Source organism: Penaeus chinensis, chromosome 31 (assembly GCF_019202785.1).
Source record: "Penaeus chinensis breed Huanghai No. 1 chromosome 31, ASM1920278v2, whole genome shotgun sequence".
NCBI lineage: Eukaryota > Metazoa > Arthropoda > Malacostraca > Decapoda > Penaeidae > Penaeus > Penaeus chinensis.
Genome location: NC_061849.1, coordinates 16296344 through 16313843, shown reverse-complemented (window position 1 = coordinate 16313843; position 17500 = coordinate 16296344). Strand labels below are relative to the sequence as shown.

The window sequence follows — 17500 nt, the reverse complement described above, 5'->3', positions numbered from 1 at the left end:
GTGATTATGTTTATATGTGTGAGCGCTTGGGGGTATGAGTATAATCACACGGATAATCAATATACAGATATATAATTAATTTATGTTTCTATCACTTATTCACATTCGGATTCGACGAGTCTCAGTACCTTCTCGACTAAATCTACTTGCATCTGATTGAATAATTGATAAATTCATAAGAAGAGCAACTCTAATCAACTCGCTAATTATAGGTAATTACGATATATCCGATGCCATTAAATTTGATGTGACTTGATAATTGATTAAAACGCTCATAATACATTTATTGAATAATCTAGTAATGAAGAGGAAAACGAAGGAAAAGAGAAGACTGTAACGAAAGAGAAAAAAAGGGGAAAGAGGAGGGCGAGGGAAGACGAAAGAAGGAATAAGATATATTGGAAGGAGTGAAGAACAGAAAAAAAAGAGGAATGGGGAAGCAGAGAGGGAGAGAGATGATGAGAAAACACACACACACAGAAAAAAAACACAGACAAACACAAACACATACACACACACACACACACACACACACATATATATATATATATATATATATATATATATATATATGTGTGTGTGTATGTGTGTGTGTGTGTGTGTGTGTGTGTGTGTGTGTGTGTGTGTGTGTGTGTGTGTGTGTGTGTGCGTGCGTGTGTGTGTGTGGAATTCATGTCGAGCAAAATTGCAAGTAGAACAACGAAGGGAAGAGCAGGAAACCCCACGAATATGCCGAAGGCCTTTTCGCATTTACTGCTTCATCAGGGCATGAAGCAGTAAATGCGAAAAGGCCTTCGGCATATTCGTGTGTTTTCCTGTACATCCCTTCGTTGTTCTACGTGCAGTGTGTGTGTATGTTTGTATAATGTTTACACGCACATACAGTCATGCATTTATACTTTATTATTTCATCCATTCCTCCATCTCTCTCTTTTCCCCTGATCTTTCTTTCCGTCACTTTGCTTTCATCTTTTATTTTGCCTTTTCCCCTATTCCTTCATTTATCCCGCTTTTTCTTTCTTCATTTTCTTCTTTCTCATGTTCTACAACATCTCCACTCTCTCTTATTTCTCTCTCTCTTTCTCCTTATTCTTCCCCTCACCTATCCCCCTCTTTCCACTTATTTGCAATCACAAACACACCCGCACTCACCCACACCCACAATCACGCCCGCATCCACCCTCACCCCCACACCCGCACGCCACACGCATATCCACACCAACACTCATTCCCTCCCCCACGTCCACACCTACGCCGACACTTTACCCCCACACCCACACTCGCACGTCACACCCCCACTCACCCCCACACCCACACTCATTCCCACCCCCACACCCACTCACACCCCCACACCCACGCCCACACTTTACCCCCACACCCACACCCGCACGCCACACCCACACTCACTCCAACCCCCACACCCACGCCCACACTTCACCCCCACACCCACACCCCCAAAAGAGTCTCGTGCATGCTATCAGCGACATGTTTATTGCAACACAGAAGGCACACTCAGGCATGTCTCCGGGAGATAGTTGACGCCCCAAACGCCTTTGAGATGACAACTCAAGATGCCTGGGGGGGGGGGGGGGGGGGGAAGAAGAGGCGGCGTGCTTATGCAAATCAACTTTTTTTCTTCTTTTTTGTTCTGTCTCTTTTCCTCTCGGTCTCTCTTTATTTCTTTCTTGTTTTCTAGCTATCTGTCTCGTTCTCTCTCAGTCTCTGTCTTCTCTGTCTTATCTCTCTCTCTCTCTCTCTCTCTCTCTCTCTCTCTCTCTCTCTCTCTTTCTCTCTTCCCTCCCGCCATCCCTCCCTTCTTCTCTCTCTTTCTCTCTCTCTCTCTCTCTCTCTCTCTCTCTCTCTCTCTCTCTCTCTCTCTCCCTCTCTCTCTCTATATATCTATCTCTCTTTCGCGCTCTCTCTCTCTCTCCCCCTCTATCTATCTATCTATCTATCTATCTCTCTTTCGCTCTCTATCTATCTATCTATCTATCTATCTATCTATCTCTCTTTCGCTCTCTCTCTCTCTCTCTCTCTCTCTTTCTCTCTCTTTCTCTCTCTCTCTCTCTCTCTCTCTCTCTCTCTCTCTCTCTCTCTCTCTCTCTCTCTCTCTCTCTCTCTCTCCCTCTCCTTTTCTTTTCTATTCGAATGGAAATTTAAATCTTTGTGCTTGATTGTCTTTGGTGTTTGTTTGTTGTTTGTTTACTTCTCTGTTTGTTTTGTATATGTTTTTGTTTTGCATTATGTGTTTGTACATAAATTTGGCCTCAGATATCCTTATGCGTTATTAATTTTTTGATATAAAAAGGAAGCCATTTTCTTACACACAATACGTAGATATTTTCACCATAGAAAAGTATATAACGACAAATAATCACAATATTAAAAACACATAGATCGCATTAAGCAGCATTTCCCTCCGATAGCACAGAGGCTTCTTCATGGCCTCGCTAACACTAACCATGAAATCTGCCTGCCTGTCTCATGTCAATAATTCATGGAAACAAACAAATCCTGTTCCTCCCTCAAGCCGGCTGATCTTTCGCCTCCAGCCTTAGGAAATACCTTCAAATACCTTAACCTAGCTTCTCATTTTAGCGTATAACCTGTCCCGACGCCCATGCATAATAAATCTCCGACTCCGACCTTATTTAGATGCGTTCGGGGTCGCGGCGTGAATAGCCTGTGTGATGGACGAGGCAAACCCGGGCTAGTTTAGACAGGGGCCGGGAGACGGGATGATGTATGGCCGTTTTCTGTTGCTGTCGTTTCGTCCTCTTCCCGTTTTCTGTTTGGGTGCTCTGATTCCGTTTTCTGTTGTTGTCGTTTCGTCCCCTTCCCGTTTTCTGCTTGGGTGCTCTGATTGCGTTTTCTGTTGTTGTCGTTTACTCCTCTTCCCGTTTTCTGTTTGGGTGTTGGTGCTCCGATTCCGTTTTCTGTTGCTGTTGTCTACTTACGCTCCATTTTCTGTTTCTGTTGCTGGCGGTCTATCCCCTCTGTTTTCTACTGTTAACGTCCACTCTTCTCCATTTTGTGTTGTTGTTCCATTCGTATTTTTTGTTGCGGTCTCTTCCTCTTCTTCGTTTTCTGTTTCTGTGTCATTCGTTTTCTATTTACTGTTCCTCTGTGCTTTCCATTTCTTTCTTGCCTGTTTGTTTCCATTTTTTATGACTGCTTCAATATCCTTCTCCCAATTTTGTTGTTGTTACTCTTCTCCTGTTTTTTTTTTTTTTTTTTTTTAATTTTCTTGCATTATACTCTTTTTTTTTTTTTAAGACAATTTGTGTTCTGATAATATTGCTTCACCTGTTTTTCCTTTCCCCTTCTAACGTTTTCTTTTACAGTTACTCCTCTATATTTTAGGTTTTCTTCTTCACTTCCTCCGCCGTTTTCTATGTCTTCTCCACCATCAAATTCTGCATCTTCCCTTCCTGCTTACTGTTATTAATCACCACCTTTACCTTTTGTTGATTTTCTTTGCCATTCGCACCCTCCCCTCCACCATGATTCCTGTTGCCGATTCTCGTATTTAATCTACTGTGTCTTCATTCCCGTTTTCTGTTGTTTCCCCAACAGCGAGGAATGTTTCTGCTTCTCCCGTTTTCTGTCGTTGCTCGTCCTCCCATTTTTTATGAAAGAGAGAAACGATAAACTTAATCCGGATAAACAAGAAAACAGGCGAAAATGAAGAACAAAGGAGATAATTGATGTGTTTATAACAACGGTTTAATAATGAAATAGGGACGTGGCATAGCTCAGAGTGTACTGGCTAAGGTCCTGAGTCCGCGCCCGGTCGCCCCTCTCAGTCAACTCAGCTATTAGTACCGGCATGCTGACATCGCTATGATGGGGTCAAAGTCAGGGTGCGGAAGGAACTGGGCACCCTACCGCACCATCTCGCAGATTTGTTTATATTTCTCTACGAACATGACACCAACATTTGGATACGGGACCAACTTTGACTTTCATAATAATGATAATGTTTACAATGAAGATGATACTGGTGATAATAAGCAATAAAGACAAATATTTTGCTTATAGATGAAATATAGAACAGAGAGGATATTAAGCATCTTACGAAAATAACACAAGTAAAAATAAAATAAAATGGATATGATAGGTCCATAACATGAGGTCAGAGAGATTAATGACCCCCCCCACCCCTCCCTCTTTCCCCTTCCCCTCCTCTCCCCTCTTCCTTTTTTTTTATGTCCGCCCTCCCTATACCTTTGTCATTTTATATGCCTATTAATCCCTCCCTCCCCCCCTCCCCTTCCCCCTCCTCCCCCCTCTACCTCTCCCCTTCTTGAAGTTCCCCTCATGAAATATGGCTTTGAAACTCTCATTGTGTCTCTACAATGCACCGTTTTCATGCTCTTCTCCATCTTCTTCTGCTTCATCTCTTCTTCTCTTTCATCCTTTTCATTTTTTCTTCTTTTGATTCTCCTTCGTCTTTTTCATCTCTTCTTCTTTTTTCATCCTTTCCATTTTTTCTTCTGTTTATTCTCCTTTTTCCTGCGTCATCTCTTCTTCTTTTTCATTCTTTTCTTCTTTTTATTCTCCTTCTTCTGCTTCATCTCTTCTTCTTTTTCATCCATTCCATTTTTTTTCTTTTTATTCTCCTTTTTCTGCTTTTGCTTCATCTCTTCTTTTTTCATTTTTTTGTTCTTTTCTTTCTCCTTCTTCTTCTTCTTCTGCGTCATCTCTTGTTCTTTTTCATTGTTTTTTTATTTTTCTTCTCCTGCTTCATCTCTTGTTCTTTTTCATCCTTTTCTTCTTTTTCTCCTTTTCTTTTTCTTCTCGTTTCTTTCTTTTTCTTTTTTTTTCCTCTTCTTCTTTTTCTCTCTCTTTTTCTCTGTTTTTTATTTTTCTTCCTCTTCTACCTCTTTCTTCTTCTTCTCTCCTTCTTTTTCCTCTTCTTCTGCCTCTTCTCTGCTTCTTCTGTTTCTTTTTTTCTTTCTTTCTTCTTCTTTATGTTGTTCTTGTTCTTGTCTTCTCCGTGTTTATCTTTGTCTTTACTTCATCTCCTATTTCTTCTTCCTCTTCATCATCTTTATCATTATCAATCATCATCTTCATCTTGTTTGTTTACGTCTTATGCTTCACCTAATTTTTATTTTGTCCCTCTTCTTCTTCTTTCTTCTTCATCAGCATTTTATTTTGCCTCTCCTTTTCCACCTCCTTTTCTTTTTCCGTCTCTTCCTCCTTCTTCTCTTTCTCCTTTTATTCCTCTTCCTTATCATTATCCCCCTCCTTCCCTATCTTCCTCCTCTCTTTCCTCCTTATTCTTTTACTTCTTCTTCTTCTTCCTTTTTTTTTGTCTTTTTCTTTTTCTTCTTCTTCTCTTTCTTTTTCTCCCCCTAATACTCCTCCTTCTTTTTCTCTTCTTCTTCTCTCATTTATCTCCTCCTCCTTTTCCTACTCCTTCTCCTCCTCCTACTCCCACTTCTTCTTCTTCTTCTCATTCTCTTCCTCCTCCTTTTCCTCTTCCTCCTCTTTTTCTTCTTACCCTTACTCTTTCACCATTTTTTTTGCTTTTGTTTTTCTATGTTTTGTTATTATGGTTGTTCTTGTTGTTATTGTTGTATTCGTAGTTGTTGTTATTCTCCCTCTCTCCTTCTTCTCCATTATCATTATCTTCATCTTCATTACATTTTCTCATTGTCTCATTCGCTATCCACCCTCACGGACCTCGTTCTTTTCTTCTTTTTCTTCTTCTTCTTCTTCATCTCTTCTTCTTTTTCATCCTTTTCATTAAGTTTAATTACTTAAGCACTACTCTGCCTTATTATTTCTTTTCTTCTAATTTCACATACTTCATTCATTATCGTCTATTTTAACTTGATCACCATCTCTCACTTATTTTATTTATTTATTTTTTTATTTTTATCTGGTTCTGTTTTTCACTCGGATCATATATTTTTTCTTCCTCTCTTCACGCTTCTTATTGATTATTTTAATGCTTCTTTCCTTCTCTCCTTCCTGTCTCTTTCAGAACCATATGTCCTCCTGTGATTTATTGCTTCACACTCTCCTGACCTCTTTATCACAATTTCTCATTTCCCTCACACTCCCTCCCTCATTTCATATTTATATTATTCTATACCTTCGTTGCATCATCACTTGCTTGTCTTTTATATTATACTCTGTTTCGAAATATTCTTTTCGCTTTATCCTTTTTTTTTCTAATTCCATTACAATTCCTCATTTCATCTTTTTATTTGTTTCCATGTCGCCCTCATATATCCTTCTGTCTCCTGCAGATGGTAAGAGTATAAGCGCAAAATGCTGTGTCTTTGTTTTTGTTTTTATTGTTTTCAATACTATTTTTCTTGTTTTCATTCCTTTCCGCCGCCCTCACCCTTCCTCAGTTCTCACACCTTCTCACAGATCCTGATTACTTTTCATCGCCCTCTCCCTGCCTCATTCTTTACGGCCTTCATCTTCCTTCATTTCTCCCCGTCTTCACTCTCCTAATGAATTTCCATTCCGCCCTCACACTCACTCGCATCTCCCCAGACAGCTGGACACTCCGAATTACAATTCTTTTACACCTCACCCAGCCTCATTCCTCACGGACCTCGAAGTTCCCTCATTCTCGACCGCCCTCATCCTAATAGCAACTCATTACTTAGTCTTAACATCTTGCACTGCAATTGAAGGACTCTTAACATCTTGCATTGCAATTGGAGGACTTCTATTGGGATCTTATATTTCTTTCATGTCTCACGGCTGTCACCCTCCTTCGTTATTTCTCTACGGCCTTTTCCTTCACACTCAGCTACCATCACCCGATTTCCTCTCTTCGCTTTTCCCGATTCTCCCTCATTATTCTTAGCCTCCCTCACAGTCCACGGGAATCTGATCCAATGCCCTCTGGTTCACCTTCTCCTACCTTTACCCCATTTCTTACCTCCATCGCCCTTAAAATCTACTTTCCCTTATTTTCTCGTTTCCCTCGCCCTCCGTAATTCCTACTTTACCACCCTCACACTCCCTCATGAATTTGATATCTCAGAATCTTCACACTCCCTCGTGATGTCCCAAAGTCCTCACGCCTACTCATGATACCCTAAGAGCCTGACATTCCCTCATGACACCTCACAGTCCTCCCACTCCCTCATGACACCTTAAGGCCCTGAAACTCCCTCATGACGCCTCACAGTCCTCCCACTCCCTCATGACACCTCACAGTCCTGACACTCCCTCATGATACCTCAAGGTCCTGACACTCCCTCATGACACCTGACAGTCCTCCCACGCCCTCATGACGCCCCACACGCCCCCATGAAAGCCAAGGTCCTCACCGCCGGCGTTCCTCCCCCAGACGGCTGGAACCTGATGCGCGACACGTGGGACCGGCGGCGCTGGGAGTTCGACGTCGTGCTGACTCGCCTCCACGCGCAGTTCGGCGTCTCGCCCTTCTTCAAGGTCACGGTGGTGCCCGACCCGCGCAGGGAGGGGCACAACATCATCAAGGTGAGTGGAGAGGGGAGGAAGGGAGCGGAGGAGGGGAGAGGGGGAGGGGAGGGAGAGGGAGGAGAGAGGGGGAAGAAGGAGGGGGAGGGGGACGAGAAGAGATGGTTGCCCCCGACCCGCGCAGGGAGGGGCACAACATCATCAAGGTGAGTGGAGGGGGGAGGAAGGGAGCGGAGGAGGGAAGAGGGGGAGGGGAGGGAGAGGGAGGAGAGAGGGGGAACAAGGAGGAGGAAGGGGAAGAAGGAGGAGGAGGGGGACGAGAAGAGATGGTTGCCCACGACCCGCGCAGGGAGGGGCACAACATCATCAAGGTGAGTGGAGGGGGGAGGAAGGGAGCGGAGGAGGGAAGAGGGGGAGGGGAGGGAGAGGGAGGAGAGAGGGGGAAGAAGGAGGAGGAAGGGGAAGAAGGAGGAGGAGGGGGACGAGAAGAGATGGTTGCCCACGACCCGCGCAGGGAGGGGCACAACATCATCAAGGTGAGTGGAGAGGGGAGGAAGGGAGCGGAGGAGGGGAGAGGGGGAGGGGAGGGAGAGGGAGGAGAGAGGGGGAAGAAGGAGGAGGAAGGGGAAGAAGGAGGAGGAGGGGGACGAGAAGAGATGGTTGCCCCCGACCCGATCAGGCAGGGACACAACATCAAGGTGAGCAGATAGGGAAGGAAGGGAGCGGAGGAGGGAAGAGGGAGAGGGGAAGGAGAGGGAGGAGAGAGGGGGAAGAAGGAGGGGGAGGGGGACGAGAAGAGATGGTTGCCCCCGACCCGATCAGGCAGGGACACAACATCAAGGTGAGCAGATAGGGAAGGAAGGGAGCGGAGGAGGGGAGAGGGGGAGGGGAAGGAGAGAGGACACGACATCAAGGGAAGGGAAGGGAAGGGGCGAAGGGGAGAATGAGGGTAAGAATGAGCAGGCAAGGTGAAATGGCCGTGCCCAATCCGTGCATTGAAGGACACGCCATCTAAGGTGAGCAGATATGGGAAGAAGGTAGATTGGGACAAGGAGGAGGGAGTGACCGGAGGAAAGGGAGAAGGTAAGGGAGGGCATGAGAGGAAGAAGGGAGAGGGAGGATCCGAGGAAAGTGGGGAAGTGAGAGGGAAAGAAGGAGAGGAAGAAGGGAGAGGGAGGATCCAAGGAAAGTGGGGAAGTGAGAGGGAAAGAAGGAGAGGAAGAAGGGAGAGGGAGATCCGAGGAAAGTGGGGAAGTGAGAGGGGAAGAAGGAGAGGAAGAAGGGAAAAGGGGAAAGGATCCAAGGAAAGTGGGGAAGTGAGGGGAAAAAGAAGGAAGGAAGAAGGGAGAAGGGGAAAGGAATAGGAAAGGGGGGTTTTGGAAGAAGAAAGGGAAGAAAGGGGAGGGGAAGGAATAAAAATAAGAAAAAAAAAAGGGGATAAGGAGGGGGAAAGAAGAAGGGGGAAAAAATCAAGAATAACTAAAAGGGGTAAAGAGGGAGGGAAGAAAGGGGGAAAAAGGGGAAGGGGGAAAAATTTGGGAGGAAAGGAAGGGGATTAGAAAAGAGGAAGGGAAAAAGGGGGGAGGAAGGAAAGGGAATAGAAGAAAAAGGGAAAAAGGGGAAAAAGGGGGGAGAAGTGATAAATAGAAAGAGATAAGAGATAGAAAAAAAAGATAGATAATAGATAGATAGATAAATAGATAAAATGGGTAGATAGATAGATAGATAAAAGGATAGAAAATAGAAAAAAGGGGAGATAGAAGAAGGAGAAGAAGAAGAGAAGAAGAGAAAAGAAAAGAGAGAGAGAGAGGAGGAGAAAAGAGAGAGAGAGAGAGAGAAAAGGAGGGGAGAGAGAGGAGAAAAGAGAGAGAGAGAGAAGAGAGAGAGAGAAAAAGAGAAAAAGAAAAGAGAGAAAAAGGGGAAAAGAGAGAGAGAGAGAGAAAAGAGAAAAGAGGAGAGAGAAAAAGGGGAGAGAGGAAAAAGAGAGAGAAGAAAAAAGAAAAAGAGAGAGAAGAGAAAAGAGGGAGAGAGAGAGGAGAGAAAGAGAGAGAGAGAGAGAAGAGAGAGAGAGAGAGCGAAGAGAAAGAAAAGAGAGGGGAGAGAGAAGAAGAGAAAGAGAAAGAGAAAAGAAATAGAAGAGAGAAGAGAAGAGAGAGAGAGAGAGAGAGAGAGAGAGAGAGAGAGAGAGAGAGAGAGAGAGAGAGAGAGAGTCGGGGAGAGGAGAGAAAAGAGGAGAGAGAGAGGAAAAAGAGAGAGAAAAGAGAAAAAAGAAAGAGAGAGAAGAGAGAGAGAGAGAGAGAGAGAGAGAGAGAGAGAGAGAGAGAGAGAGATAGAGAGAGGAGAGAGAGAGAGAGAGAAGAAGAGCGAAGAGAGAGAAAGAGATGAGAGAGTAGAGAGAGAAAGAGAAAGAGAAGGAGAGAAAGAGAGAGAAGAGAGGAGAGAGAGAGAGAGAGAGAGAGAGAGAGGAGAGAGAGAAAAAGAGAGAAAAAGAGAGAGAGAGAAGAGAGAGAGAGAGAGCGAGGAGAGAGAGAAAGAGAGAGAGAGATAGAGAGAGAAAGAGAAAGAGAGAGACAGAGACGCCCGTGCCTGGGCATAGCGGGGACACAAAATAAGTAAGCAAAAGGTAGGCCGAAAAGGGGGAAAAATTGGGGGAAAAAAATTGGAAGGAAGTTAAAAGGGATCCGAGAAGAGGAGGGGGAGAGGAAGAGGAGGAAGGAGAGAAAAGGGGGAAATGGAACGAAAGAGAAAGAGAAAGGGAAAAAAAGGGTAAGATAATCCGAAGAGGATAGATAAAGATAGATAGATTCGATCGATATAAAATTAAATATATAGAGAGAGAGAGAGAGAGAGGGGAAAAGAGAGAGAGAGAGAGAGAGAAGAGAGAGAGAGAGAGAAGAGAGAGAATAGAGAGAGAGAAAAGAGAGAGAGAGAGAGAGAGAGAGAGAGAAAAAGAGAGAGGAAAAGAGAAGAGAGGGGAGAGAGAGAGAGAGAGAGAGAGAAGAGTAAGAGAGAGGGAAAAGAGAGAGGAGAGAGAGAGAGAGAGAGATAGAGAAAGAGAGAGAGAGAGAGAGAGAGAGAGAAAAGAGAGAGAGAGAAAAGAGGAGGGGGGAGAGAGAAAGGGGAGAGAGAGGAGAGAGAGAGAGAGAGAGAAGAGAGAGAGAGAAGACAGAAGAAAGAAGAAGAGGGGAGAGAGAGAGAGAGAGAGAGAGAGAGAGAGAGAGAGAGGAGGGGAGAGGAGTGAGGAGTGAGGAGGAGAGAGAGAGAGAGAAGGGGAGAGAGAGAGTGAGTGAGTGATAGAGAGAGAGAGAGAGAGAAGAGAGAGAGAGAGAGAGAGAGAAAGAGAAGAGAGGAGAGAAGAGAGAGGGAAAGGGAGAGAGAGAGAGGGAGAGGAAAGAGAGAGAGAGAGAGAAGAGAGTAGAGAGAGAGAGAGAGAGAGAGAGAGAGAGAGAGAAAAGAGAGAAGAAGAGAGGAAGAGAGGAGAGAGAGAAAGAGAGAATAATTATTAAATGCTTAGAAATTAGATTGATAGATAGATAAAGAGAGAGAGAGAGAGAAGAGAGAGAGGGGAGAGGAGAGAAAAAGAGAGAAGAGAGAAGAGAGAGAGAGAGAGAGAGAGAGAGAAGAGAGAGGAAAGGGAGAGAGATAAAAAGGAAGAAAAGATGAAAATAATAGAAGAGAGAATAGAGAGAGAGAGAGAGAGAGAGAGAGAGAGAGAGAGAGCGAGCTCGCGCTTCTCTTCGCGGTCTCATCTCTATCTCTTCTCTCGCTCTCTCTCCTCTCTCCTCATCTATGCGCGCATCCCGCCCTACGTCGCACTCGACTTGTCAACTTTCAACTTCCCATCTCCCTCCTTTCCCTCCCCCCCACCCCCCCCCCCCCCCCCACCCCCTCTATTCCCCAACAGCCTCCGCACAACCCCCCCCCTACCCCCCCCACACGCTTTCCCCCCCTCTCCGTAGCCCAAACTCCACGCCCCCCGCCCCACCCCCCTCCCCCCCACCCCCACCGACTTCACCCCGCCCCACACCCCAACCCCCACCCCCAACCCCCCCACCCCCCCACCCCAACTTTCCTGAGTAACCCCCACCAACCGAATAAACAAACCGACAGCCATAAAAACTCAAACCCAAGCTACCGGAACACAACACCCATCAAAACAACCAGAGACAACGCGTATGCAGCACATAAACGCGACGCGTAAATGCAAATAACATCGCAGGGCGCGACATGCCCATACAGACCCGTGATGAAGGAGAGCTGAGGTACCGGCCAGCCCACCGTCCGTCCTCGGCAAGAAATAAAAAGGAGACCAGGCCCCCTTCTCCCCCCCCTACCCCCTGCCCTACCCCTAACCCATAACAACTCCCCCTACGCCGCGACACCCCACCCCGACACCCAGACCCAAACCCTACCTCCTAAAACATACCCAACAACCCCACAATCTCCCCAAACCTTCTTCCTTCCACCCCCCATTCCCCCAAGCCCCCACCAGCCTTGGCCTCTTTTCATCCCCCACCTGCCTTTCCCCCTATCCCGCCCTCCTTCCCTCTTACCCTTCCCCCCCGACCTTCCCCCACCTGGCCTCTGCAGACCCCCTACTGACCATGCCTCTTTATCCTTCCTCTTCCCTCCCCCTAACCCCACCTCCCCCTCCTCCCCTGACTCTTCCCCGTCCCTCATTCCTATCGTCTTACCCCCTTCTGTCACTCTTCCCCCTCCTTTTCTCCCCCTCCTGCTTCACTGTCCGCCCTTCCCCGCCCCATCATGCCTACATCCCCCCTCCCCATCCTTCCCTTCACCGTCCCTTCCTACCCACCATTTAAACCTCTTGCCTCATGCATCCCCCCCCAATTCTCTCGAACTTCACTACTCTATGATTTCTTTTTCCTCTTACAGTACTTTTCGTGTTTTTTTTCCTTGTTCTTGTTTCTTGTTCTTGTTCATCAATAACTCATGTTCGTTGTTCTGTACTTCTTTTGGTCCCTTGTTCTTATTTGTTTTATTATTAAGTTTTTTTCGCTATATTTCGTGCGTGTCTTCTCACACTTTAGTACCCCCAGCCCTCTACCCCCTCCCGCCCCCTCATCACACCACCCCCACGACGTCTGCTCACCCCGTCTCTATCTCACCACACCTTCTCCTCACTTCTTTCCCTTCCTTCCATGATCCAAGGTCCCCTCCCTTTCCCTTCCCCCTCTTTCTTCTATCTTACCTTCCCCTCCCCACTCCCTTACCTCCCCTTACCATACCCCCCTTTCCCCCTTTTCCTTCCCAACCTCCCCCCTCCCCCCCCCCCCCCCCCCCCCCCCCCCGCCCCCCCCCCCCACCGCTCTCGATTAAGCCGTCAGCTCCCTCCCCATTGTCACCCTAACTCTCCCTCCTCCTCCACCCTTTCCCACATAAACGGGTTCCCTCACCCTACCATCATCACCCCCCCCTCAATTATCTTTCCTGTTCTCCTTCCCCCCCCCCGCCCCCCCCCCTATCTCTCTCTTCTCCTCTCCCGTCATCACGGACGACCCCCAATTAACCCGACCTCCCCCTCCCCTTCCTCTCCCCCCTCTCCCCCTTTTGTCCTCTCCCTTCCCTCCAATGAACCACCGACGTCCCCAACCCCTCAGCAACCCCATTTTCTCTCCCCTCCTTCTTGTTTGCTCTCCTGCTTTCTCCTCATCCCCTTCCTTCTCCTCCTCTTTCTTCCCTCCCCCCATTTTCCTCCCTGACCTACTTAATAACTACTTTACTTACTCCCCCCACCCATTCTTCCCCCCCTACCCACAAACCCCCCCTCCTCCGCCATTCCTTTTTTCTCCCCTCCCTTCCTCACTTACCACCCACAACCCCCCTTCCATCATCCTCCCCTCCCCCCCCCCAAACCCCCCCACCTCCCCCCTTCCCCCTCCTCCCTCCCTTACTTATTACTACTTTTTTACTTAACTACTTTCTACACTAACTACTCTTCAGTACTACATACTTCTCCCCCCCTTCGATCCCCTCCCCCCATCCTCCTCCCTTTTTTTCCCCCCTCTCTCCCCCCCTGCCCATGGATATTGGGTGAGCCAGCCGTGCCACCCCCCCCCCCCCTTTTTACCTCACTTTCTCAGGCAGATGGGTGCTAGGGGAAACGATCACCTCGACGTCTTCAAGCCATTTATCCTGTTTTGGGATTTTGCTTTAAGTTTTTTCTTTTCTTTTCTTTTTTTATCCAAGGAGGGATTTTCGAATTAGGATTTAAGCGCTTTATTACGTGGATTTTTTTCCCTCTATTAGATGAAGGAGTAAAGATTGTATTGCTGAGCTGTATTTTTTTTTTTTTTTTTCTTTAGTACTGGGATGAGGATTAGGGTTAAGGGTCATGTTTTTAAGGTTTAAAGATCGCGATTTTAAGGGTTAAATATTGAGGTCTTGAGTATTAAAAGCCTCCGTTTTTTGGAAGGGGTATGAAGAGTTGGCGTTTTAGGGGGAAAGAAGTAGTTTATAAGGGTTAAGGTCATGTGTTTTAAGGTTTAAAAAGATCGCGATTTTAAGAGGTTTAAATATTGAGGTCATGAGTATTAAGACCCCGTTTATTAGAGTGTAAAAGGGGTCCCCATGTTTTTAAGTTTTAATATAAAACAGATCGCGATTTTTAAAGGGATACCATTTGAGGTCTTGAGTATTAAAGACCGTTTTTAAGGGTTAAGGGTCATGTTTTTAAGGGTTATAGATCGCGATTTTAAGGGTAAAAGATCGCGATTTTAAGGGTTAAAGATCGCATTTTAAAATGTGATAAAGATACGCAATATAAGGGCTTAAAATTTCGTTCGGAAATACCGCGATAATTAAGGGTTAAATGTGAGGGACTAGGAGGGCTAGAAGGATCACGATAGTAAAGCGTTTATATGTTAGGATAAAAATGAATTTAAGAGGGTCTTAACAGGGTAAAAGAACTCGTTTATCTAAAGGGTTTAAGTTTATAGATAGATAAGGTCTTGTAGGGTAAAAAGTTTCTATTTAAAAAAAAAAAAAAATAAAATATAAGTGAATAAAAAAAAGTTTCTTTTAAGGGTTAAAAGAATAAGCTTAATAGGATAAAAAGATAGCATAATAGGGATAAAAAAAAAATAGGTTTTAAAAGTTGTGAATAGAGATTATAGGATGGGATCAAAGATTGTATTTTAAGGGTAAAAAAAAAAAGTTTAATTTTTTAAAAAGTAAATCTTATAATTATTTTTTTAGGAACCAAGATTGATATTTAATGGAAGAAAATATAGTTGTTTATAAAGGTTAAAGATAGGATTTTTAGGGATCAAAGATTGTATTTTAAGGGCATAATATTTGCATTTTAAATATTAATGGTTGCATTTAAGAAGTGCTAATGGATTTAGACTCTTAAAAAAATTAACTAATTGTATTTTTTTAGGTTTTGGAATTCTGTAAATGGGAGAGACGAAAGAGAGAGAGACGAAATAAATAAAACGGGAGAGAAGAGGGAAAAAGAAATAAAAATAGAAATAGGGACGAATGAGAGAAAGAAGGAGCAATGAATTATAAAGAAAGCAAGTAAGAAAGCAGAAAAGATGATAAAAACTCAGAAACTAGGGGAACAATGGTATCAAAAGTAAACAAGAAAAAGGAAAAAGTATGTGGTGTGTAGAAGGTGGTGGGTTATGAAAATAAATATATGAAATACAGAAATAAGAGAAACCAAACAAGAATAACAAAAGAGAGTGATAAAGAAGAAATAGATAAAAAAAAGAGAATAAAACAAAAGAGAAAAGAAAGAGGAGGGGAGAAAACAACACAGTAAATACCACACGCAATGTTCATTGCAACTATCATAAAAGAAATTGTTCTTTCTTCTTTCTCCGTCTTTCAAATCCAGTGATAATAGATTAAAGTTTTAATTTTCTTTATCGAAGTAATCAATCAATCAAACTGTCTTCTGATTGCGACCATAAACGATTTTATTTTTCATAATCGTAGAAAAGAATTAAGGTGAAAAAGTCTGGTCTGAGTGTGAAGAAATGGATGTTGTTTTTAAAAAGTTTAATTGAAGTTTGGTCAACACAGTAAAGGCGGAGAGAGTTGAGGTGAGGGGTAAGGGAGAGAAGGAGGAGAGAGAGAGAGAGAGTAGAGAGAGAGAGAGAGATAGAGAGAGAGAGGAGAGAGAGAGAGAGAGAAGATAGAGGAAAGAGGGAGAGAGAGACAGAGAGAGAGAGACAGAGAGAGTGGGTAGAGAGAGGAGAGAGGAGAGATAATAGAGGTAGAGTATAGAGAGGGAGAAAGAGAGAGAGAGAAGAGAGGGGAGACAGATAGGCAGAGATAGAGAGATCGATAGCGTAGATCGCGTCTCGTTGCGTCTCTCTCTCGCTTGATCTCTCTACGCTGATCGCTCGTGGGGTCGCCCCGCACTGCCGCATCTCTCGCGAGCTCTCTGGATATCGCGCTTCTCTTGCGCTTAGCTTCTCTCACTTCTCCTACCTCTCGCGTCTCTCGTCGCGCTTCGCGCTCGCTCGCTCAGCTGCTCGACTCCTCTTTTCCGCTCTCTTATTCCTTTCTCTCGCTCGCCTCTCTGCGCCCTACCCTCTGCCCGCCCTCGACCATCCCCCGCTCCCGCCCATGCACGCCTATTGCCCCCCGCTCTCGCCCTCTCTAGCTCACTCACACTCACCACCCCCTCTCCGTATGCCCTCTCGCTCCTGCTCCCCCTTTCTCCTCCTACTCCCAATGCATCTCCACTCCTTGTCCCTCCCTCTTTACGCCTCCTGGTTCCTCTCTCCCCGCCATCCAACTCCCCCCTCCCTCCCTATATTAATCCGTACCAACCTCTCTTCTTCTATGACCCACTCCCCCCTTCTGTCCTACAACAATCCTCCACCAACTCTTCCCGTCCTCCCCCACTCCTCCCCACCCACCACTGAGTTCCCTTCACTCCTTCTCATTCGTTCTCTTCCGCTTCTTCTTTCCTCCTCCTTCTCCTTCCCGCCACCGACCACCCTCACCTCCTCCGACCCGCTCCTCCTCCGCCCGCCCCCTCCCCCTGCCCCCCCCCCTTGCCCCCACCCTCACCCTACTCTAAACCTCCGACCCCTCCAAATACCCGTCCGCCCCCCCCCCCTCCCCCCCCCACCGACCTACCCCCCCTTAACCCCACCCCCCCAACCAGCCTCAACCCCCTCCCCCTACACAACCTCCAACCCCCACCCTCCCCCCCCCCCCTCCCCCCCCCCCCCCCCCATCCACGCCCCCCCCTCCACCCCCCTCAGCCCCCTGCCCCCCCCCCCCCCCCTCGCCCACACACCCGCCCCCCACGAGCGACACCCCACCCTCCCCCCCCGCTCCCCCCCAACCCCCCCCCCCCGCCCTCCCCCCCACCAACATCACCCCTCCCACACCACACACCCCATTCCCCCCCACCCTCCCACTCCTAAAACTCCCGCACCCCCCCGTATAACCCCCCCCCCCCCCCCCCCCCCCCCCCCCCCCCCCCCCACTTCCTCCCCCGCCCCCCCCCCCCCCCCACCATCTCTCCCTCCCCCCCCCCCCCCCCCCCCCCCCCCCCCCCCCCCCCCCCCCCCCCCTCCCCCCCCCCCCTGCCCCCCACCCCCCCCCCCCCCCCTGCCCCCCCCCCCCCCCCTCCCTCCCCCCAACCCCCCCCCCCCCCCCCCCCCCCCCCCCCCCCCCCCTCCCCCCCTCCCCCCGCCCCCCCCGCCCCCTCCCTCCCCGTACCATGACCTCAGTACCTCCCCCTCTGCTTCGCCTTTCCCCAGACAAACCTACCCTCACACCCAGCCCCCCCCCAAATCCCCACACCACACCACCCTCCGCCCAAACCACAACGCCCAACCCCCAGATAGGCATTCATCCAATCGATGGTCAAAGGCGGGGCTTTTAACCAAAAGTGTACGGGTCGTACGTAGTTTCGCTGTGTGGAAACCATAAAACTACAACACCCTTTAACTCACATATCACATCTTTAACTCTTTCTCTCCTCTCTTCTCCTAAAAATACTCATTTCTCAGCACTATTAAAAGAAATCTTCGACAATAACAGAATCACCAGAATCTGTTATTAGAGGGGATGTCAACAAAAACACACT

At 46.9% G+C, this 17500-nt stretch overlaps 1 protein-coding gene across 1 annotated transcript in view; it reads left to right on the top strand.

Annotated features, from left to right (window-relative positions):
• Positions 1–17500, top strand: part of LOC125042067 (endothelin-converting enzyme-like 1) — a 65613-nt gene that overhangs the window by 17115 nt on the left and 30998 nt on the right. Inside the window, exon 2 of the mRNA XM_047637530.1 lies at positions 7328–7479. Within this exon, the coding sequence (XP_047493486.1) occupies positions 7328–7479 (152 nt within the window). The remainder of the gene's footprint in view (positions 1–7327; positions 7480–17500) is intronic.